At 44.6% G+C, this 24,503-nt stretch overlaps 1 protein-coding gene across 3 annotated transcripts in view; it reads right to left on the reverse strand.

The window, feature by feature from the left end:
- Positions 1–270: 270 nt before the first annotated feature.
- Positions 271–24,503, reverse strand: part of JAZF1 (JAZF zinc finger 1) — a 265,569-nt gene continuing 241,336 nt past the window's right edge. For all 3 annotated transcript variants that reach the window (XM_039521096.1, XM_039521097.1, XM_039521095.1), the window contains 2 exons: positions 18,833–19,002; positions 271–2,832 (listed from right to left, as the gene is read on the reverse strand). In XM_039521096.1, the coding sequence (XP_039377030.1) occupies positions 2,656–2,832; positions 18,833–19,002 (347 nt within the window). In that variant the 3' untranslated portion in view covers positions 271–2,655. The remainder of the gene's footprint in view (positions 2,833–18,832; positions 19,003–24,503) is intronic.

The raw sequence follows: 24,503 nt of genomic DNA on the forward strand, positions 1-24,503 counted from the left end.
AAGAAGCTGGTGGCTACAACTAACAACTGGCACATCTTGAAAATCTTGATGTAGCTTTTTTTAAGCATAGTTTGTAGCATTCCACAGAATTTGACAACTAAACAGGTTGCCCGGATGTTTTGGTGCATTTGGTTTTAATTATTGTATTGACAAACTGCCAAAAAAGGAAATAAATAATGCATAAAAATACTATCAGTCTGTGCAGATCAAACTGATCACCCTTAAAGATAATGAGAAGTAATAATGAAGCATTCATATTTGTTTTGGGTCAGAGGCAGTTTATTTTAAATGTGATTTGATTTACATTTATAAGCAGCTTTCTTGACAGGAATTTTGATTCATTAAGTTGCCTTCAGTTCTAAAACAAACCTCTGTCACTTTCAAACTTAATGTACTTTGTCCCCAACAAAACATATGAAAATATAATTTAAAGCACACTTTTCACAGACACAGTACAATACATTCACTATACACAGTATAACAAAATAGTCCCATCTTTACCTGTTTAATAATACTGTCACAATGAATAGGTAAATAGAAACTGGAATTTCATTTTCATAGTTGAAAGGAATTTACATGCAATGACTTTTTATGACTGTTTAGCTGTTAAATTAACTTAACCAGCCTATAGTTTCTTGCACTAGAACAGAGCCAAATGATACTTGCTGTCCCAATCTGCTGCCAAAACAGTTCAGAAGGTAGGAACTAGCCAAACGAGATCTTTTATACATCAACAAATTGATTCTCATGTCTGGATCATTTAAACTAAACAGACAACACTATCTCCTCCTCAGGATTTGAGGCAATGATTTGTTTAAATGGGGGTTTTGCAAATGCTTCTTTAAAACCTCATTATGAGGGAGTCAATAGTTGGTTAACAGAAAATTGTCATCCTTTCAAAGTTCATTTAAATGTTTTAGAAAAATTGAGAGGTCTGTTTCCCATTTGTCTGAACTTTCATGCAAAATACAGGGAGAGAGGAAAGTTACTACACTTCAAAACACTTAATTTGTTTTCATGGGAAATAAGTCTGAATTTTTATAGGTGTTTTAATCTAAGGCCTGGGCTACACTAGCGGGGACCTGGCGAGGCATGTTCGAACTAAGATACGCAACTTTGGTTACGCTGTTCGGGTAGCTGAAGTCAAAGCATCTTAGTTTGACTTACCTGGCCATCCTCACAGTGGCAAGTCAACTGCCGCACCTCCCCCATCGACTCCGCTTACTCCTCCTGTCGAGGGGGAGTACGGGTGTCAATTCGTGGATCGATTTTTTTTATTGCGTCTCATCTGGACGCAATAGATCGATCCCCAATACATCGAATGCTACCCGCCGATCCGGTGGGTAGTACAGACGTACCCTAAGCTTCAAAGAATAGCACTTGTGAGAGAAGAATGCTCAAGGCATGATGGTACTGTAAGAAATATATGTTCATGTATGGTCCAGACAAGTTATTTTATAATGGCTCTTGTTTCAAGTCAATCTGGCTGCAAGAAGCACTTCATCTTCAATAAGGCTCATGTCATATTTCAGCAAAGTGATTTGTAAAGCTAAACAGACATTTCCAATTGGAATGCAGTGATCTACAATAAGAGGCAAAAAATATACAAAGAAAATTTCAAAATATAATGAACGTGAAGGAGGGTCACTAGAAATTTCTGTAACACAAATAACATACCTCCTTAAACCAAGCTTAGAATTTTTATTTGCAACCACAGGCATAAGTTAGTACTGTAGTTGCAAGAATTGGCAACGCATAAAACATTAAATCTGTTGGCAACAGAGAACTACAAAGTGCTTTAAAACTTCATCTGAGATGAAGATAGAATTGTTTCTCTCTCACACACAAATTTGCACTTAAGTATTTCGAAGTGTCTTTCTAACAGTAGATTTCAGGAGAAAATATTTAGTTGGCCTGGGATCTTGGTCCTCAAAAGTTTGATGGGCATGAACTTAATACATCATCTTGTATAAAAACAAAGTAATAATCCTAACACTAAAGGTGATTGTTTACTAGTTCAAATGGCAAGATTTTCAGCATTTCAAAAGGGAAAAAAGAATTTGCAAGATAATATAAAATACAGCAAGCACACCTTTTTATGTATGTTATTTAAGTATGAAAATATTTTTAGCATATTATGTTAAACATTCTTTCTTATTTATATTTCCAATACCTAAAGACTTGCTACACCACTGATAACTCCATTATGTAAGGCATGTTAACCAGTTTGACAATGGTGGTATTGTTTTGGTTTTACACACACATGAACGGATGTGTTGAAAATCTTCAACCACATTACAATCTTGAAATGATGTCAGTGCCAAGCTTTCCTCTTCACGCCCCTATTTAACACTGCAGTACAACTAAATATGCAACACCCCCTAATTTTTGTTTCGGGGAAAGTGTTCTGAAGAACCTATAGCTTTTTTTTAGCACCTTATATCAAAGTAATGAAAATGGGTATGATGATTACAAGTGCAAATGTACAAAATCATTAACTCTACAAAGATACATCATTCCAAAATTACAGAAAAATTTAAAGCATGCATTTCATTTTTTTTAAAGGGTTGCTGAGTGCTTCCCCTGAAAAAGGTGGCTGTTTTCAAAATCAGCAACTGCTGGTGAGGATTTCTTGGCACATTTGTGACCAGCATGTTATTGCTGCATCTTCCTGATAATCTCAGCAGACACTGGGGGATGGAAATTGATTGTGTGGTGCCGCAAGCCCTGAGCTGTCTTGTAACTCTTTCCACAACGACATTTGAATGGTTTGCGTACACGGATCTGTGTTCTGTGGCCATTCTTGGCATGGTACTTTATACCGTTCACATTCTGTGGGTGAAAGAGTGAAATATTGGTTGTCATACATCGTCTAACATAATGGCTTGGCTTCCTGCTATAAAAACCGGAATAGACTATTAAACTTTTTGGGACAAAATTGCATAATTATTAGTAACTGTCTCTAGGTGTTTGCTACAGTACAAATATGCCCTCCCTTCTAATTCATTCAAGACACGACTAAGGGCTCGGGCCCTAGGAAGGCATAGTCTGCAAACTAGGGCATACAGTTTTAGTGGGTCAAACTTACCTTGTAACCTATCACTAAATGGTTAACCTTTTTAAAATTAATATGTGGTATGACAAGAAAGAGGAGGTTACTTACCTGTAACTGGAAGTTCTTTGGGATGTGTGGTCCCTATTTGCATTCCAAACATGAGTGCGCATGCATGCCATGCACCAGAAGTTTTCAGCAGCTGTGTCCACTGGCCTGCATGCACTTTGTATGTTGCCTCATACTCCAGGTGAGGTTATAACAGGCCATGCAGGGCGATGCTCCCTTAGTCATTCTCTTACTGCTGAATCGAGCTGTCTGTCTGCAGCGGAGGGGACGGTGGGTGGGTATTGGAATACAAATAGGGACCACACATCTTGAAGAACCTCCAGTTACAGGTAAGTAACCTCCTCTTCAAGTGATGGTCCCTATCTATCCATCCATCCATCCCAAACATGGGTGAGTACCAAGCAGCAATCAGCTCAAAGATGCGTGAGAGGTATAGCCAGCCACAGGATGGCATGGTCCACGGTCACATCTTTGGCTGCCCCTCTGTTGATGCTGTAGTGCAGGGGTTCTCAAACTGGGGGTCATGACCCCTTGGGGGGGGTCGCAAGATTATTATGGGGGGGTCATGAGCTGTCAGCTTCCATTCCCAAACCCCACTTCGCCTCCAGCATTTATAATAGTGTTAAATATTAAAAGTGTTTTAATTTATAAAGGAGGTTGCACTCAAAGGCTTGCTGTATGAAAGGGGTCACCAGTACAAATGTTTGAGAACCACTGCTCTAGTGGGTGGTGAAGGTGTGTACAGAGTGCCAGGTTGCCACTTGGCAGATATCGTACCAGGGGACATCTGCCAGGAAGGTGGAGGTGGTTGCTTGGGCCCTTGTGGAGTGGGCTGTAATTCGGCCAATTGGTGTGGCTTTAGACTGTGCATGTGGTATTGGACTCCATGACGCAAGCAGAGATCCACTTGGCTATGCGCTGAGAGGAGAAGGCTTGGCCCCTGGACCTCTCCATAATGGCAACGAAGAGACATGGAGAGGCATGGGCCCTGTCTACGTAGAATGTGAGCGCACAGCAGACATCCACAGACTGCAGGGTCTTGTCTGTGGGAGTGATATGCGATTTAGGGTGGAAGTCCAGGCAATGGATGGATTGGTTGAGGCAGAACTCCGAGACCACTTTCAGGAGAAACTTAGGGTGGTTTGTCCTTATGGAAGACTGTATATGGGGGATGGGGCGGTCAGCCATCATGGCCACCAGTTTGCTGACCCGCCGAGTGGAGGTGATGGCTACAAGGAAGAAGACCTTCATGGATAAGCGTGAGACAGAGCATGTGACCAGGGGCTCAAAGGGAGGTCTGGTGAGGGCAGAGAGCACAAGATTGAAGTTCCAAGGAGGGGCAGGTGTGAGAACCAGAGGGAAGCTGTTTGTCAGCTCTTTCAGAAATTGGGTGGTGGTAGGGTAAGTAAACACCAAGTGGCCATCCACAAGTGGTAGCAAGGCACTAAGAGCCACCAGGTGGACCAGACAGAGCTAAGGGAGAGGCCTGAGGTCTTAAGGTCTAAGAGGTAGTCTAGGGTGATGGGGAGAGAGATGTACTTGAGGGAAACGGTGGTCGTGTGCCCAGGAGGTGAAACGCTTCCATTTCGCTGTGTAGCACACTAGAGTGGAAGATCATCTGCTGTGCGTAAGTATGAGTGGAGCAGGCATTGTCTACATGCAATTTCCATTCAAAAACCAGGCCATCAATCGAAGCAGGTCTGGGCTGGGATGATGGACTCTGCCCGGGTCCTGGGTGAGGAGGTCTGGCAGATCATGGAGACCGATTGGGGGCGGGAGGTGAGTCTGAGTAACCAGAACTATCTGGGCCAGAACAAGGCTACCAGGAGGAGTGGTGGTCGCAGCCCAACTACAACGCCTGGGGTACATCAGGGCACGCTTAGATTCAATGGCACCTTGAGCCTTCCTCCTGGTGGACCATTTTGCCGTCCTGACAGCCCACATAACGCTCATACCTCACACACCACAGTGCGCTGCTCTCTCTGTCTCCTCAGCCACATGGTGGCCTGCACCCCATGTGATGCCACATACCCACACTCACTGTCTACAACTCTGGCTCCCTTCAGTCTGTAGGCCCCACACCAACCATCTGGACACTGACCCATGGCTGGTCTGCACGTCCCTCACCTGGTGGACTGATGCTGCAAGGCCTCCCATTCGCCACCTCTGGCCCCATGACCCCCTTACCACGGATGCCTCCCTGGCTAGTTGGGGAGTCCACCTAGATGGCTGTGCCGCACAAGGGGCTTGAACTTATCGCAAGGCACACATGCGCATCAATATCCTAGAGCTGCAGGCAGTCCGCTTAACCGCCACACATTCCTGCCTCTTATCCACAACCAACACATTCAGCTCCTCTCCAACACCACCACCGCAGAAGCATACGGCAAGGAGCGAGTGGACAGTGAGGATGGGTGATGTCGTTTTGGCAAAGATTGTCGCCACCAAGAGCCAGTCGTCCAAGTAAGGAAACACACACAGAATACCCCAGGCATTGTAGCTGGGCTGCAACCACCACTGTGAAGACTCATGGGGCCATGGCAATACCAAAGGGGAGAACTCTGAAGTGGTAGTGGTTGTCACCCACATGGAAGCAAAGGAACTGGATGGATATCGCTATGCAAGTATGCGTCCTTCCTGTTGAGGGCTGTGAACCATACCCCCTGGGGAAAGGAGGTGATAATTGATGCGAGTGTCACTATATGGAACATGGCCTTTCTGATGAAGTTGTTAAGTAAGCAGAGATCGAGGCTAGAGCGGAGACCTCCTCCCTTCTTTGGGATGAGAAAAGTATAGGGAGTAGAAACCCTTACCGATTGAAGAGGGAAGGCACGGGTTTAATTGTACCTTTTGTTAGGAGGGTGTTTGCAACACACTGTAGGAGGTTGCGATGAGAGAGACTCCCAGGAGGCACTGGAGGGGAAGAGGGGAAGGTAAGGAACTCGATAGAATAGCCATATCTCACAACCTCCAATACCTAACGACGCATGGTGATCTTGCCCCAGTGGTGGGCAAGATGGGCCCCAAAGGCAGTAAGGGGGGCTGGAGGTGGTGACAATGGGGGCTTGCCAAAACTGGGCCTTAGATTGGTGCCATGGTATGGCAGAGTAGGTGACAGAGGCTGACGGTTGTAGATGGTGTGATCTGGGGTGCTGTCAGGCGGGGTCTTGATACAAGGTGTACATGGGCTGGTACGGTGCATAGGGCCATGGTTGGCAGGGTGACTTCTGTTGCTTCTGTAAATTCCTGGAGACGAGAGAGTCATTTGCGAGTCCTTACAGAGTTGTAGGGACTCATCTGTCTTTGCCGATAATGACTTGTCCTTGTCAAAGGTGAGGAACTGGATGGTGGTGTGGATCTCACTCGGGAAGCCGGAGAACTGCAGTCAGGCCTCCTGTTGCATCACTGTGCCTGTGGCAGGGAGCGGGAGGATGTCTCTCCCACATCCATCACTGCTTAGAGGGTAAACCTGGCCGACAAGCGACCTTCCTCCACGAGGGCTTGGAAATGCTGTTGCTTGTCCTGCAGGAGATGCTCCAAGAACTCTACTAGCTTGGCATAGTTCTAAAATCATACGTTGTTAGCAGAGCCTGGTAGTTTGATGTGCAGAATTGCAGGGCTGCAGAGGAGTAAACTATGCATCCCAGGAGCTCTAGGTGCGTTGCCACCCTATCTGGAGGAGTGGAGGTGTGTGAGTGCTCCCTCACCTGTTCCATCACTGCGTGCGCCACCAGCAAAGTGAGGAGGAGTCAGGGGAAGGAAATCAGCCCCTTTGGATGGCTGTGGGGGTGCAGAACACTGGTGTGCGCCAGACCACCCGTGCAGTTTGAAGGATGGCTTTGTTTATGGGAAATGCAATGCAGGACAGTCCCCTAGGCTGGAGAATGTCTAGGAGCTGATGGTGTTGGTCCTGGACTTCTTCCCATGGGATGCCCAAATTCAGGGCCACCCTCTGCAGCAGCTCCTGGTATTAGTGGTGGTCATCAGGAGGCGAGACGGTCAGGGGAATCAGTGCTCCATCCAGTGTTGTTGGGATCGGCTCCCTTGCTGTCTCTGCCTCCAGGTCCGAGCTCGATGGTTCTGGCGAAGGGGCCCAGATGGAAGGGTGCAAGGCATGAGAAGATGGATATGGGTGGTGGTAAGCGTCCCATGTTGGCCAGTGTGCTCAAGGGGTCTAGTCCTAGGGATACTGCAGGCCTCAAGAGTACACATACCAATGTGGCAGGGTTGGAGCATACCCTGCCTGGTGCGGTGGCCATGCCCGGGAGTCTGAGCAATGCCTGGGGACCAGGAAGAATGATGGTTCCTTTGCTGAGAAGGCCTTGGAGTCCAGAGAGATCTCGGATGGTGGCAGCTGTCAATGAAGGTGGTCTCGCAACCATGGGGTGTGGTCTCCAGCCCAGGAAGAGAAGTGCAGCTGTTGGTGGGGGGGCTGCAAAGCCAAAAGCAGCAGCAAGGGGGGAATATGGCAGGTTGAAGTGCACTGTGGGGAGCAAGTGTTTGGCTTGTCCAGCTGTCCATGGCACGTCCTGCTGACTGCTGAAGCGGGGGTGTGTATGTGGTGTAGAGCATGGGGACTCATGTTGCAGTGGAGATGCACAGTATGGAGGGCTGTCTTGTGGTATGGCTAGTGTGGTAGCCAACGCTACCTATGTTGCCTCCTTTTTAGCTTTACCCGCTGCATGGGGAACCTTAGGAGGTGGCAGGTACCGTTCACATGCAACGTCTCGCCCGACCTGGCAAAGCTCGTAACAGCAACTTGCTGCGATGGCCATGAAAGCACTTGCAACTCTCCTGCTTGATCTTGTCAGATCTGGGTGGTGGGTAGGATGCTCACCACTGGTGAAGGGTGGTGCACCGCTGGTTCTGCCAGTCCAGGATCAGACTCTGCAAGGGGCCGGAAAGCTTCTTCCATGAGGAACTTCCTAAGTCGCAGGAGATGAGCCTCATGGGTCTGCAGGGGAAAGGACTTAGAGATGTCGCAATGTGTGGCAAGATGCGCTCCTCCTAGGTAGTATAAGCAACAGCAGTGCTCATCTCTCACGGAGAACGAATTGAGGGCATGAGGCACAGTTCTTAAATCCCAGAATGCAGAGCGTAGTCCCCCGACAATGTCAGGGCAGCCCTCGAGTGGGGCAAGTAACTACACTATAGACTCTGTACATGACTAAGAAGAAAAAAAACCAAACTAGCTAACTAAATATAACGGACAGTTGTTCTTGTAGTGATTACGAGCAAGTGGAAGAGAAGATTCTGGACTCCAACCACATAGCACTATGAGGGAACTGAGCAGGCATCGCCTCGCATGGCCTCACAACCTTGTCTGGAGCACGAGGCAACATACGACGTGCATACAGGTAAACAGACTGCTGCTGAAAACTTCCAGCACATGGCACACCTATGTTTGGAATACATATAGGGACCCTCACTCAAAGGAAAATAGATGTTCTTTACTTCCTAACACTTTGAATAGGGATTTTCCAATGGTTCATTTAATGCTATTGGAAAACACCAGGAAGTTGACTTAGGGCTTGTCTTACCAACAGTTCACGGCAAGCCGGGGTGTAAATCTACCTTACGCTAGCTTGTAGCCTACCACCTGCCTGTGTGGGCCCTGCTGCCATGCATGAAAAATTCTGTGGTGCGCTTTAATCTCCCGTTTCAAAGCAGGGTGGATCAAAACACAGGGAAACTTTTAGTGTGTGGCAGTAGGTTCCACACGGACACTTAGCACGCAATGAGCTGGGGGGTAAGTCTATGTTGTGCTAGCCTTCCACGCTCTACGGAACATATTCAAACAAAAATGAGTGAGTTCAGCTACACTCCTTCAAAGGGCTCAAAGCAGCTATCACCATTTGCCCTATTTTTATTTTAAGATTTTTTTTTCCATGAGACAGCAAGAAAGCTTGATAGCCTTACATCAGTGGTTCTCAACCCATTGCCCAGTCAGCACACAACTGCAGCCCATGTGACATCCTCAGGACCATAGAGAGAGAGAGAGAGAGAGAGAGTGTGTGTGTGTGTGTGTGTGTGTGTGTGTAATTATTGTGTGCAGATTCGGCCCACATAACACATAGAAAGCTGCATATGCTGCCCACTATGGTAAATAGAACCACTGCCGTACATGTACAGTACCTAGAGAATTAAGTACACAGGAAACAGTCACCTTTAGGTTGGACTTTCACATGATTTCACAAACCTCCCCATTTCTCTAAGCCCCTGACCCTTAAAACACACTTGAAAAATAAATAACCATGTTTGTGGATATTTACCACTGAAACCAGAGTTCTCTAGCTGACTTAGAGAAGAACTACTATGCTTAGAATTGCTACTATCACAGTTCCTGCATAGTTTGCTTTTAAGGGAAGATGTCGACTTTAAGAAAATCCTTAAGTATCTTTTAGTTTCACTTGCAGGATCAGGAAGCTGGCAGCTCGAGAGTCTTGTACTAAGACTGGTTGAAAGCCTCTGTTGCTTTCCTTATGTGGTAACATCTTACATTCTTCTTGCAGATTTTGAAACTGGCTGTGGTTGTCTGTCTAAGCTGTGACATTTTATATATCTGCCTTTAGTGGGTTGGATGATTAATTAAAGACTCATCTAACTGAGGCATGCTCTTTCTCCCAAGGCTTGTTTACATGGCACAGGAAAGTTCATTACAAGTGTGTGACTTGTAGAGTGCACTAAATGCCCCATGTGGACCCTGCTGCCACTACCTGAAAGATAGCTAGTTCATGTTAATGTAGAAGTAGGTGCCTTTTACATCACACCCACAGAGTCTTCATGGGGCAGTCAGAGCACTCTATAAATCACACCCCTCTAATGCACTTTGCTGAGCCATGTAGACAAGGCCCAAGTATATTATCTGCTTCCTCTTCAAGGGTCTGGGCCTTTGAATAAACTAGGAGAGTCTGAGATTGACTTTCATTGTAGCAGCTGTGAATTGTCCAGGGGATAGTGTTTTTCTTGTTCTTCCAGAGGAAAGGTTTATGGACATTCAAAGAGCAATTACTACGACAAGGCCGCAGCCCTAGAACTCAACTCCTTGCTAAAGCTTGTAGGTTTGATTGGCTACACTTACTATATTTACTAAACTAAGAGGATGAGAACGCTATAGTAATATGCGCTAATTACTACCCAGAATGTAAGGGCATAGTCAGCCAGGCTTAGATTCAGGAATTTTTATTATGCTGAACACTGCCTTCTAATAGTTATAAGGGACAAGAAGGGTTTTGTTAAGATGGGAATCTGAGCTATGCCTACCCAGAGCTCATGCTGTGTGGAAGTTCAGAAAATCAAGCCCTCTGATTATGACCTTCACTCTATAGTTGCTGCTGGACAATTCACTAACAAAAAAGCTTCATTAAAGAGTTGTGGTTCCTTTGTACTCTTACAGAACATGAAAGTTGGTAGCCAAAAACTGAAACCTCAGAAGCAGGAAATAACAAAATAAAAACATCAGAAAAGCAGGAAATGCAGATAAGGTAATACCTCCCACAGCACATGTCCTCCTAAAGTCTGATTCCAAACAATCAATGATGTATCTATTCTGAACTGGGATAGGTTGTATTCTATGCTCCCGAGTAACAAATCTTTGTTCCCAATCCTGTGCTGATCTTCCCTGACACAATTTCAATCAATTCATATCAGTTGAAATATTACACAACTTTCAACCTTTACTAGAGAATCAGTGATCAGTGGAGTTCACATTAAGGAGAGAGAGGGAAAAAATAAAAGGTAAGTGGGCTGTAGAGGAGACTACATTACAATGCCCCATCTCACCTTACGCTACACGGAAAGTTTCTCCTGACCCATTTCACACAGAACTGTGCCTCTTCAGCTATGTATTTTTTTTGTTTTGTTAAAGCAACTGTCTCCAACTCAGTATAAAATGAAGCCTATGAACTCTTTGTTCTCAAGCTTCATCACATTTTCAAGCACAGAGTATCGGGGATGAAATGCTAATCTTCAGCGACAGTGTGTGGGGGTGGGAGGAGGGGCGATGGAGGAATGACCCAACACAACCTACGTTTATCTTTAGAAACTTTTGAAAAGTTGCCCAGAGTAATGTGCAAGAAGTTTTCCCTTTTTTATAACTTCAACTCAAGAGATTGTCAAATGACTATTATTCTAGAAGTAAAATGTACAGTTAATGGTGGCATCTGTGCAGTAAAAGCTACAGAGCATAAATACCCTCAGTTTGCATGGCAATAACATGATCATTTATGGCAAATGTTTCACTTCGGATTTACTTGAAACTTGGTTACTGGATTCTTTAATGAGTTATTCTGAAACACCTCATGTGCAGAAATCAGATGGATGAAAAAGACAGCACAGCCTTTTTCCAGGCAGAAGGTGCTAGGAAATTCCATCTTGGCTTGTGTTTTAAGATTAACTGGGTTAGAGAAGGGTTTGAAAAAATAGCAAAATGTTCAGGCTATGAGAAACCAACGCAACATGAAACTTGATCTACATCTCTCCATAAAAGCCCTGAAAGAAAACTTTTGTTGGAACTTCAAGTCAACTCTTCCTAATTTTTTCCACTGCTCTAATATAAACACCTTGTTGTGTGTCTTGGGTTAAATTTGTTGAGGTCTAGAGAACAACGCTGCCAGACCCATCTGTCACTTTTATTGCTCTAGATACTTAGATTAATGATGAGACACACATACGGTTGAGGAAGAAGGCTGCAGCATAGAAAGACATTCAGAAATCTTAAACTAGATGAAAGAACAATGAAACTAGGACCAGAACTGGAGGCGATACCAAAGAGTTCTAGTAATGGTATTGGTGCGTTTATGTGGCTACAGTGGCACTGGTTTGGCAGGACCGTATGCCCTAGGATGCCACCACTAGCTAAGGCATTAAAGTTTGGGATCATGGACAGGAATAGTACAAATGTGCAAGGATATGAGACAGGGACATGAATGTAGCTGTTTGGGAGTTTCATTTTATTCTGTTTAGTGCTTGGACACTCGCTTTAATTTTTGCACAGTCTGTGGTGTTTACCTTACACACAGTGAGGTTATTAATGCAGGAGTTGCTTGCTCCTGACCAGACAAACGTAGCTGCTTTTAGGTGCCATCTTTAGTGGAGGAGGGCAAGAAAACTGCCCCATGGACAAGCCTCTTTCTCTCAGGTACTGGGCTTGCTTCTGTTGCACAATCCTCATCCACTCCAGCTCACTTCCTCTCACAAACTCCATGAGCCACAGGTCTGCTTCCTCCTCTCACTCTTCCATCTACCCCACCAGACTTGTTCTTTCTCTATGCCCCACCCGCACTGCTTGTTATCTCATGCCTGCCCAGCCTCTCCCATGCTCCTTTGCCCTTAAATCAACTCCCACTCCAAGCCTCTCTGTCTTGGCTCCCCCAAGGCTCACCCTTAAGAGGCTTTGGGGAGGGGGGCAGGGGAAGGAGAGAGGAGGCCCAGCAGCCATTTCCCCCATCCTCTTCTGGGGAGGCTGGTATCTTTGCATTCTTTGAGGGTGCTGGAAGGGGTCCCCATTTGGGCAGTTGCCAGCATTTTCAAGAGAAAGACCACTGGGCTTCCCAGCCTCAGGGAGCCCAGGCCCATCAGGCTCACTGAGCCCTTCCCATCCCCTTTTATAGACAGGGCCCAAGGAAATAATGCTACTTAGAGGGATCGGTTTCTTTGCAATGAGCAGGGAAAGCCCAGTTGGTGAAGCACAGAGAAACTCTGCCCACTCAGGGGAAGGATTTCTTAGCTGGGAAAGATCCAAAACAAATTAATTACAGATCCTGCCAGCATAAGAGACATCCTGTCTATTACGGAGTGATCTGCCCTGCCCCAAACTCGCTGCTAATCCTGCCTCTCCATAGGCTCTCACTTCCCCAACCCTATGCTGCCTCTGTGAACTTCAATGCCACCCATTCAACACAGCCCATATCCTCCCCCTCCTGCTACCACAGCCTCCCCTGCACTCTTGATTGCCGAATCTTTGCTGTTCTCCAGTTTCCCCCTACCCAACAACCCTCTAACTACATCCCTATCTGCAAACTTGTGCTGCACACTACACCATCTCCACTCTATACTTACATAGTCCACCAGCCACTGCTGCCCCCAGTCTTTCCAAGCCCCCATTCACAACTGGCAGTCCTCGCTAGTCTTGTTTTCCCCATGCTTATAGCCATCATTACATGTCCTCTTGCCAACTGATCTTGGCTGCCCTCTGCCCAATCATACCCTGAACTTTTACACATTCTAAAAAACCAGGAAACCGCTGCCTTTAAAAAAATGTAGCTGATGTTGCTAAAGTGCATTTCCTAACAATACAGTCACCAAAAACCTTAGAAATCACCGGTTAAGGCACTGTTCGCTTTTAGACCAACCTCCACTCCCGAACTTTCCATTCAGCCATCACAGTAAAGCAGATGCACTCAGATCTGTAACCTCCACACCCAATTCCCTTTCTGGGATGATGTACGCTCTCCAAATATATGTGCACTGGAGAAACTCAATAATGTGTTATTTGTACATGGAAAAACTATGAGCTTGGAGTTGAACTGTGCCTTGTGTTGTGCAGAGGAACTGGATGTGTGCATTGTGGGTGGCTACATGTTGGAAGTGAAAGGGAATTTGTTGTGTCGATGAGAATTCTGAGTGTATCTGCTCAGTTGTAATATTTGAATGGTGAGATACGTGAATTGAGTTTGGTGTGGATGCGTATGATGCCCTAACTCAGGGGCGGGCAAACTTTTTGGCCTCAGGGCTGCATCAGGTTTCGTAAATTGTATGGAGGGCGAGTTAGGGGAGGGGGTCGTGGCCCGGCCCCCACCTCCTATCTGCTCCCTTCCCCCCCAGACTCCTGCCCCATCCAACACCCCCTGTTCCCTGACGACCCCTCTGGAACCCCTGCCCCATCCACACATCCTTGCTCCCTGTCCCCTGACTGCCCCCAGACCCCCACCGCCCCATCCAACTCCTCCTCTCATTCCTGATGCCCCATCCAACCCCCCCTCCTTCCTGACTGCCCCCTGGCACTCCTGCCCCCATTCAACCCCCTGTTTCCCCCCGACCAGCATCCACATCCCCGCCCCCTGACCACCACCCCTGCCCCCTTACCGCACTGCCTGGAGCACTGGTGGTGCTACAGCCGTGCCGCCCAGCTGGAGCCGGGTCACACTACCGCCACCGCGCAGCACAGAGACTGGGTCAGGCCGGGCTCTGCAGTTGCGCTGCCCCAGGAGCTCACAGCCCGCTGCCCAGAGCATTGCGCCAGCGGCGGAGCGAGCGAGCTGAGGCTGTGGGGAGGGGCCGGGGTGAGCCTTCCGGGCCAGGAGCTCAGGGGCCAGGCAGGACGGTCCCACGGGCTGTAGCTTGCCCACCTCTGCCCTAACTGCTGACTTGCTGGATTTTTAGTGACTGTGTTGATAGGAAATGCCCTCGAACAACCTTATCTGGAAGTTTTGTGGGCACTTAAAACACTCTCCTATTTTTATTATGTTTACCATAGACCAGAGACTATGTGATAGATACTCTATTCACAGACGTTATGTATTCATGCATTATTTCTGTTACATATATTTGAAACTTTTCATTGCATCTGTAGCAGTTGTCTAAATAGGTTCCTCAGCTTTAAAGATACTTCAGATAAGTTTCAGCTTTGCTTGTCCAAAGCTAGACAACACATTATTGACATCGGCCAACATTATCGAAGTAAGAGTCTAAAAATCCGTATTTTGGCCCCACCAGGGTGGGATTTTCAGAAGTGCCTTAGAAACATAAATCCCGCTGTCTTCAATATACACCTACATGTGGATTTAGGAGCCTAATGTTTAGCTTTGGAGAAACAAAGCTCAAACATATCACACACATCTTGGATTCAAGGGAACCCATTTAGACCACTGCTAAAGATCAAATTAAAAGTTTTAAATATGTAGAAGATAAATAACACATAAATACAGTTACACAGGAACACTCTAGAGCAGAGGTGGGCAAACTACAAGCCACATCCAGCCCACGGGACCCTCCTGTCTGGCCCCTGAGTTCCTGGCCCAGGAGACTTCCCCGGCCCTTTCCCTGCTGTTCCCCCTCCCCCGCAGCCTCAGCTCACTGCGCCGCTGGCGCAATGCTCTGGGTGGCGGGGCTGTGAGCTCCTGGGGCAGCGCAGTTGCAGAGCCCGGCCTGACCTGGTCTCTGTGCTGTGCAGTGGCATAGCTGGCTCCAGCCAGGCAGCGTGGCAGCCTGTCCTGCTGCTCTGGGCGGCACAGCTCTAGCGCTGCCAGCTACCGATGCTCCAGGCAGCGCGGTAAGGAGACAGGGAGCAGGGGGGGTTGGATAGAGGGCAGGGGAGTTTGGGGTGGTGGTCGGGGGCAGGGGTGTGGATAGGGCTCGGGGCAGTCAGAGGGCAGGGAAGCGGGGTTGAATTGGGTCCGGGGGACAGTCAGGAAGGAGATGGGGGTTGGATGGGGCGGTGGGGGATCCAGCGGCTGCCAGGGAACAGGGGGGTTGGATGAGGCAGGAGTTCTGGGGGGCCCGCCAGGGGGCGAGAAGCAGGAGGGGGCGGGGATGGGCCACACCTGGCTGTTTGGGGAGGCACAGCCTCCCCTAACCAGCCTGCCTTACAATTTTGAAAACCCAATGCAGCCCTCAGGCCAAAAAGTTTGCCCACCCCTGCGCTAGAGCATCTAGAAGTCAATGAGTTATGCAAAAGCTTATGACTTTTACCAACAGAATTTTCTCCGATAAAAGATATTACCTCACCTACCTCTCACTAATGAGTTACTTAGGTGCTTTTGAAAATCTTTCCAAATACAGAGACTTAGAACCTTTTAAGGAAGCTTAGGGTCATATTTTAGAAAAAATTGACAATTGTATTAGAAGAAAAATCTAAGGCAGATTATAGTAAATAGAGGCTAGAGTAACAATATTATTGTTATAATTTATTGGTAGACAATTTCATATCTTTAAAAAAAATAAGACTGAAAAACAGCAATTAAACGTGTGTGACTCACTTCTACTGTGATGCCTACGGGAAACTGTAACCGGATAACAGCTAGGCAGATGGCCAATAGGGACTTCTGATATTTATCTGGCCCATGTAAAAACATGTTCTTATTACAGTTTCCATCCTCCTCCCTCCCCCATCAGAATATTTTTACACTCACTGCTGAATCTTGTCTTAATTACACTGCTTAATTACATTAATTACTCTTTGGTGCAGAGCCAGTCTTTTACTGTTGTACCAGGCCAGGCAGAATGGAACCCAGACCCTGACTGGGACTTCCAGGCACTCTCACAATACAAATAATAATAAATCATCATCATAGTATAAAAACACATCATCTAAATGCTGGCCAAAAGAAAGCTGTGTTCATTCATCCTCCCTCCCCCAACCAGAAGTAACTTAGACCTTTTCAGATGTAAAGTGATTTTGATAATTACTATATGTGTGCATCAATATTCCTGTTTGTAGCCATCAATGTTATTACCCAGCACCCAGCAGGAAGTTCCAGTGCATGATCCTTTGATATCAGGACTCCTACCTAAACTCAGCAAATATTTCTTCTGAGTGGGGGTTAAACAGAGGGAAGATCAAGAGGAAACATGACATACAGTTGACACAAAACGAAAGGAAGAGGAAACAAAGATAAACACAGAAAATAAATTAGATGAAGAGGAGAAATGAGGAAACAGAAGCAACTAACTGGAAGTGAGACAGCTAAAGGAAATGTCCTTACCCATCTGGGCTTAACAGGGATACATATTTTCCCAAAACTATGGTACTTTTTATTTGCTGCTTTCTCTGTTTGTCAGCCTCTCTATGGGTCGTTAATTTGTTCCCTGTCTGACTGTTCTACCATTAATGGTGCACAAGACATCCCGTAGACAGTCCTCATGCATTTGAGATGAAGGCAGCGAGATAGCAGAAGCAGGCAGGAACAGCTTGCTTATTTGGCAGTAAAAAGACAGAGGAGCTGGCAGTCAAACAGAGAAAAGACAGGATATAGCAAATTACAGGGTTCTTCTCCTAGCTTTTTCCACTAAATAAATGTTTTCTGCAATGCACAGATGCCCTCTTGGGAAAGTAACTCCTAACAATTGCCATGGCTTGTTTGCTTCCTGAGCTATGCATTTACCTTTTATTCTACACTCCTCCCCTTACATACCTTTTGCCATAAAGAAAATGTGATCATCTTGCATGTGACCACATCTGCTCATTGACACTTCCAAATAGCCCAAAAATATCTTTTCCCCCCCACCACCCCAAGAGGTTATGCTGAGATTTTCCTGAAGAGGAGAACAATTATGATGTAATTCATAATTCAAACTAATCTCCACATACAGGACTAACACATTGCTATAGAAAGCGTACACACTCTTTCGCACAATATTTCCACTTGTGACTGATCTCCACGTACATGCACATATGTTTTGTGACAAGCATTACTGAGTTAAAGGGGCTGTACGTGATTCAGAATAGCTGCAGAATCAATAAAAGGCACACATTTTCAAGTACTGCACATTTTTATGCACAGTATATTTGCTATGGTCAGGATTTATAGACCTTCAAACGTTACTAATCTTCCAGCATTTCTCTCTTTCATATTTCAGTTTTGTATTCCATTTTAGGACTTTACTATGCAGCTGTTAAAAAAGCCTTATCTTCAGTGGCAGTTTTGCTGGTGTATACACTGTAGGTTGGAGTCCTTTGAGCCTGTTGGATTTTAAAACATTCTCTACTGCTTCATGGAGAACTTTGAAAAACATTTAATTGAGAGAGAGAATCTAGCCACATATTCCTACATTTTTATTGCTTAGGGACCTTTGCATAAAAAATGAATCTATTCTGTAAGAATCCATTTGCTCCTGCTCTAATTCATGTGAAATAATATTGCTTTGCCTGTAATATCAGAGAGAGATGCATGCTAGACAACTGTGATGGCGCAAGGAGAACATAAGCAGAAGCTGATTAACAGATTTTTATGCAAAGGTCCCTCATATGATAAAATGAACGAAAAAAAAAAAAAAAGGACAAATTTTACCAGAATATATGCAAACAGAAGCTCCCAATCCTGCAATCAAATCCATACAGATTGTCATGCCCACAAGAAGTCAGAGGGATTCTGCACCAGTACAAGATTCTGCTCATACAGATCTGTTTTCAGGATCTGGGTCAGAATTTACCCTATACATATGTTTTCTATGAGGTTATTGCTCAGTCTTCCCTGAGGTGGCCTTTGGATTTTTAAAATTAAATGGTACCTTTTGCACATCATCTATATCAGCAGAAGCATCACTGGCATACTTTCAGTACAGGACAGCACAAAATCTGTAATGGTTATATAAAGAGGACCCATTCTAGCATTGGTATGGACAAGTTCTATATGTAATGTGCGTGATTCCATTTAACAGATGAATGTTGGCATCATCTTTCCATTTCAGCAGATAATTTTTTGGAATAAGGCTTGCTAATTACAATATGTGACCCAATTGCTTTAATCGTTCCTTTTAACAATCTCTCTTGATCAGTAGATATAGATGCAACATATGCTGTATATGACTTGAAAGTGTTTGAGAGGAAAATCAGTCCGAAAAGAACATTGTGCAGCTATATGAGAATCTGTTGAAGTCTTGTAAAAATAAAAGCGAAAGGTCTAATAAAACAGAAAGATGTGACCTGCTTTCCCAGACTCTCTCCCCTACTGCAACGAAATAGAAATAAACCAAGTCTCTGTTATAACTCACCTTATATCTCTTTTTACATCCAGGAACAGGACAGGCAAAAGGCTTCTCATCCCCTCCATTCATACACATTGAACTGAGAATAGCTTCCGAGCTGATGGCGCTTTCTGTGGTCCAGGACTCATCACTGTCTGATTCTTCATAGTCTACTTCTTCCTCATCATATTCGCTACCTAAGAAACCAGGGTATTTCACAAGAATGAAGTGAAATCATTGCAACACAATTCATTTTTATTTCATTGTTCCCAGTGCCTTATAACTCGCCTACACCCTTCTTTCTTACAATGCAGGAAGACAGGTACTTTTAATCACATAACATGTCTTGGTTATAGCTACTACTTCATAAAAACAGCCACAGTACCTTTCTTAAGTAGCTATAAGATAGCTGATATTAATATATTTTCATGAACAATCAACCACAGTGGCATTAAAGGTTCAACAAGGGATTGGTTACAAACTCAACTTCACTACTTTTCTAATAAAAGAGCCTCTCTCTCTTCCAAACCCCACCTAGAAAACATAGATAATTTTCTCCAACCTAGGCCTTTTAGGGCTTTTCCTTTACACGATACAATACTGAAAAGCATAATTTGACAGATCATAAACAGTGTAAAATAATACGTTGACAAATCCTAATGCATTTACTAGCCCTTAGGAATTAAATAGAATTATAGCACAACATTAATAAGAATTATAGTGTAGCAATTATAGTTGTGAAATTCATTCCCTTGGGTTTAGGGATAAATGGCTGCCTTGAGCCCATTCTGTTCCAGATATGCTACAGCAGTCATTTGAGCACCTGGTACTGAAGTTTTTAAAAAAAATTTTTTAATTACAATAACTCAAAAAAGTCTAAAGAAGAAATTAAATGCAAAACAAGGGAAAGTAGAAAGGCAATAATGATAAGTACAATAAAAAAGGAGTCTCAGCTGATAAAAGCAGCAAATATATTGAGAGAGAGAGAGAGAGGGGAGGGAACTTTTTCTGGAGAGACTTGTAGGGGCTGTGCAGCTTGCTGGAGGTGCTGTAGGAAATGGCAACTCCCTTCTGCTCTTGCTCTCACCAGTGATTTTTGTCCCTGCCTTGGCAAGAGGGGATGATTTAGCTCCAACTGTTGGATTCATTTCAGCAGTTCCAGACTGAGCCTTATGAGTTTTATACAACTGTTTGGGTTGCTTCCCTCATTATGCACTTTGCATACGTGTCTGTAAACAGCTCTTTATTCTGAGGCAACAATGCAGATGGACTCCGGCTCAATCAGACTCTGAAGAAGTTGTAAGGAAATAAACTTCACAAAGAAAACCCACGTTTCAGCATGTAGTGCAGTTTTCACTTTTTATTACATGTGAAATGAAATATGCCCTGTACTCTATTAAATTATCTATCCCTTCTTGATCTCTCACTTCCCCTGCCCTCACTCGCATAATCAGTTACATATTTACTCATGAGTAAAGAGTATGTCAGCTGGGAACTGTAAAGTACTTATGATGTGGAGCAATAATCAGGTATTTTACATTAGGTCACATATGTCAGGCTGTACTACTTTTTTTCCTATGGTTTTCATTCTTACAGGGTGGAGTGCAGATGAGGGGAGATGGATTGTTGTTTCCAACCATTAGCGCACGCACGCACACACACACAGAGAGAGAGACACCCTCTCCCTGCTGTGCAGAACATTCAGAAAACTTAGCATTATTGACTGAGATTTATCCCACACGGATTGATTGAAAGTCAAAATGTGCATTATTGACCTCTTAAAATATTTTTGAACCATAGGAAGAGATAACCTAAAATGAAGTTAAGATTCTTATAGTTTAATTAACTAATAAAAATATTTAGGAAAAAGCACTGCTATGATGGAAAAAATTCCTCAAGGTACTACTCCTTTCAAGCTTTTTAGCTCATCTTGGTTTTTTCAAACATATGTGTCAGATAAAGCTACAATACATAAATTTATGTGCTTTTAGGATTATACAATATGTAAGAACTCTGACACTGACACTCCTTCAACCACTAAACTCCTGCCAACTTCCTCAATCAAAGGAAATGAATAAAATCTTAAGGGGGATTTATTTTTTTTTATCACCGCAAACAGAGCTTCAACCCCCAAAGGAAAAAGTTCTAGAGACTCCCTGAGGTCCACTTGGAATATCACTATTACCGTTGATTCTACGTGGAAGGTACCCCGGGCTACATTAACCTATGGCACTGCAACTCCCAGTTCCTAGGTGCCCTGCTACTAGTGGAATTCACAGCCCTGAATTAGGCACCCAGACTCCTCATACATTAAACAGGGAGAGTGAGGTGCCTAAGAAAGGAATTCTCAGAACTGAGCAAGCTGAGCGAGGAGCCCTCTAAACTAGCCAGCAGTGAAATACAAAAGAAAGGGGAGAGCAGGGCTTAGAGACCAGCTCCTTAAAGGTACTTAGGCACCTCATCCCACTGATCTGTGCCTTAGGTGCCAGACTGATGGGCCACAGGGAGGTGCTTCCCTCCGCCAAGGGTCGTAGCTGGGAACCCTCTCCTGGGAACCCTCTCCAGGAGTGAGGCACCTAACTCAAGTCAGCCCTTTCTCACAAACAAACAGAGATGCCTCTTCCCCACTATAGCCAATAACCCAGTGATTGGGACACCTGCCTGAGACGTGAGTTCAAGTCCCTGCTCCAAATCAGGCAGAGCAGAGATTTGAAAACACATCTCCCACCTCCCATAGAAGTTACAGAAATTGGAGGTGGGGGGACTTTGAGGTCATTCCCCCACACCGAGGAAGGAGTAAGTATACCCAGACCATCCTTGACAACTGTTTGTCTAACCTTGTTTTAAAAACCTCCAGGGAAGGGAATTCCACAACCTCCCTGGGTAACCTGTGCCAGTCCTTAACTATCCTTACAGTTGGAAGTTTTTCTTAATACCAACTTAAATCTCCCTTGCCACAAACAAGGCCAAAACTGAAGACAATACTCCAGTGCTGAGCGGAGTGGAACTATTACCTCTCATGTCTTACATACGATAGCCCTGTTCATACATCCCAGAATGGCACATGCCTTTTTTTTGCAACAGCATCGAATTGTTGGCTCATATTCAATTTGTGATCCACTATAATCCCTAGATCCTTTTCTTCAGCACCATTGCCTAGCCCAGTTATTCCCCATTTTGTATCTATGTATTTGATTTTTCCTTCCTATGTGCAGTACTCTGCATTTCTTCTTGACTGAATCTCATCTTACTGATTTAAGACCAATTCTCCAATTTATCAAGTCATTTTGAATTCTAATTCTGTACTCCAAAGTGCTTACAGCCCCTCCCGGGTTAGTGTCATCCACAAATTTTACAAGTGTTCTCTTTACTCCATCATCCAATATTGACTAGTACCAGCCGCAGGACAGACACTACTGGACCCCACTTGACATGTCCTCCCAGCCTGACAGTGAACCATTGATAACCACTCCCTGAGAATGGTTCTTCAACTAGTTGTGCACCCAATTTATAGTAATTTCATCTAGTTCCCCAATGTCCTTGTGATGATGTTATGTAGGACCATATCAAAGGTCGTACTAAAGTCAAGATATATCATGTTTACTGGTTCATCCCCATCCGCTGGTTACCCGTCAAAGAAGGAAATTTTGTTTTAAACCAAGTCTTAACTCTAGGGAGGTTGAAAGTTAGAAGTACTATTCCACATATGAACTGGCAGGTAAATATAATAATTCAAGTGTGTTGCTCTCAATATGAAATATTTTACAGACATATTATTTTACTCCGAGTTGGAGGCACAGGATCCATTGTGATGCTAATCCCATGGAACTGAATTAAAAAACCCAAAATCTATTTAAGCAGATTCTGGTCTAAATGAAATGTATAAAAATATTTCTAGCAATAACAATTTATCTTTTAAATAATTAACGTGGTTTCAGTTGCCTTAGAAAAATAACATCCACGTAGGTAGTATTTTAACCGTTTCCCCCTCTGAATTTCATTTCCTCACTTGTCAGCATCTAAGTGCAGCAGCCCAAAAGGTGTCATGTCAGCTTTGCCAATTGTGTGAAAATGAATCAGTTTTTTTTAAACATATAGGTTGGCTTTGCCACAATAAACAGGCCTTAGATGAAGCAGTTTGAGTCTTAAGAATCCCAGCTTTGTGCAATCTTTCCCACACCGGCCAGGATTCCGCTGCACTCCATTACCACGTCAGGTGTACTAAATGCAATTTGATCCACCAGCTCCTACTTGCTCCTTTTGGGCGGTTTGCCAGCATACTACAGTGGGCTGAAGGGGACGCACACAACAGTGCACGTTGATCAAGATACAGATTTTGATCTCCGCTGGTATTTTACAATAATATAAGAAAAATGGGGGGAGGGGGAAATCAGCACATAAATATTTGCCCTCAGTCGGACCACAGGTTGTTACACTTGTCTGATTCATAGAATCATAGAAGATTAGGGTTGGAAGGGACCTCAGAAGGTCATCTAGTCCAACCCCCTGCTCAAAGCAGGACCAATCCCCAGACAGATTTTTACCCCAGTTCCCTAAATGGCCCCCTCAAGGATTGAACTCACAACCCTGGGTTTAGCAGGCCAATGCTCAAACCACTGAGACATGAAAGGCCTAGTTAAAAGGGCTCAGAGACTTAGTTAGCCCTTCTGGGCTAGAATGTTGCCTTGCACACAGAAAACTGAATCTTCTGTTAGGGCATGATGCCCCTAAAAGGGCTCTAGCAAAATTGTTAGTGGAACATACGTGTTAGTGGGCTTACTATTTCTCCTACTGCTTAGATGGGAAGGCTGATCAATCATTCCAGAGATCAGCACCCAAAACCAAAATATGAGGAATAGGCTTCAAAAATCTAGATAGGAAAAAAACATGTATGAGTTTCCCAAAATCAGGTGCCCTAAATATTTGCAGGAGGGAGGGGAAGTGTTGACAGAAAAGTACATAGTTTGAACAAGGTGTTATACAAAAAGACAATAATATTATTGCAACTTAAAGCTAGTTATCTAACTAGCAAGCAAATTATCTTTTTTGTCTGTTACTCTAACATACCATTCTCTTCTCTGAACTCCTCCACTGGCTCCCTGCTTTTCACTGCTTTAATCCCCTTGCTATCATTTTCAAGACCCTAGGTAGCTCCACCTTATCCTACACCTCCAACCTTGTTTTTTATTGTTTCCCTCTCTCCTGGACCCAGCCACGAGGCCAGCCTGAAATAACTAACCACTGGTAATAGTTAAATCCCTATTCAACAGTTTCTCCTCCAGCTGGCTCCATGCCATCTCTTATGTCTCACCTTTTGCATGCAATGCTTTCACAATTCTGGCCCACAAAGCTACTTCCCCTCTCTTCATTCAAATCTCTCCATAGATTAACCTCCTTCATGCTCCCCACAATAAGTGAGCCAGTAATAGAAAAGAATCTTTTTGGTTTATTTTAAACTATTTATTCCTTCTACTGAACTCTCTCTGCTATGCTGTGACTGTCTGGGTGGTAAGAAAGTGGCTCCAGGCCGCTGCCTCTCTGAGGGAACCCCAAAAAGAGGGTGGGATCATAGTGGAGGGAAGCAAGCATGAAGGCCTCATGATATGCTGTGTTTACGACCCCAGATTGCCTTGTCCCAACCAGGTGTATGAATGAATATAATACAGACAAACCATCCTCATTATGCCATATAATACAT

This window comes from Mauremys reevesii, linkage group 2, assembly GCF_016161935.1.
Source record: "Mauremys reevesii isolate NIE-2019 linkage group 2, ASM1616193v1, whole genome shotgun sequence".
NCBI classification, from domain to species: Eukaryota; Metazoa; Chordata; order Testudines; family Geoemydidae; genus Mauremys; species Mauremys reevesii.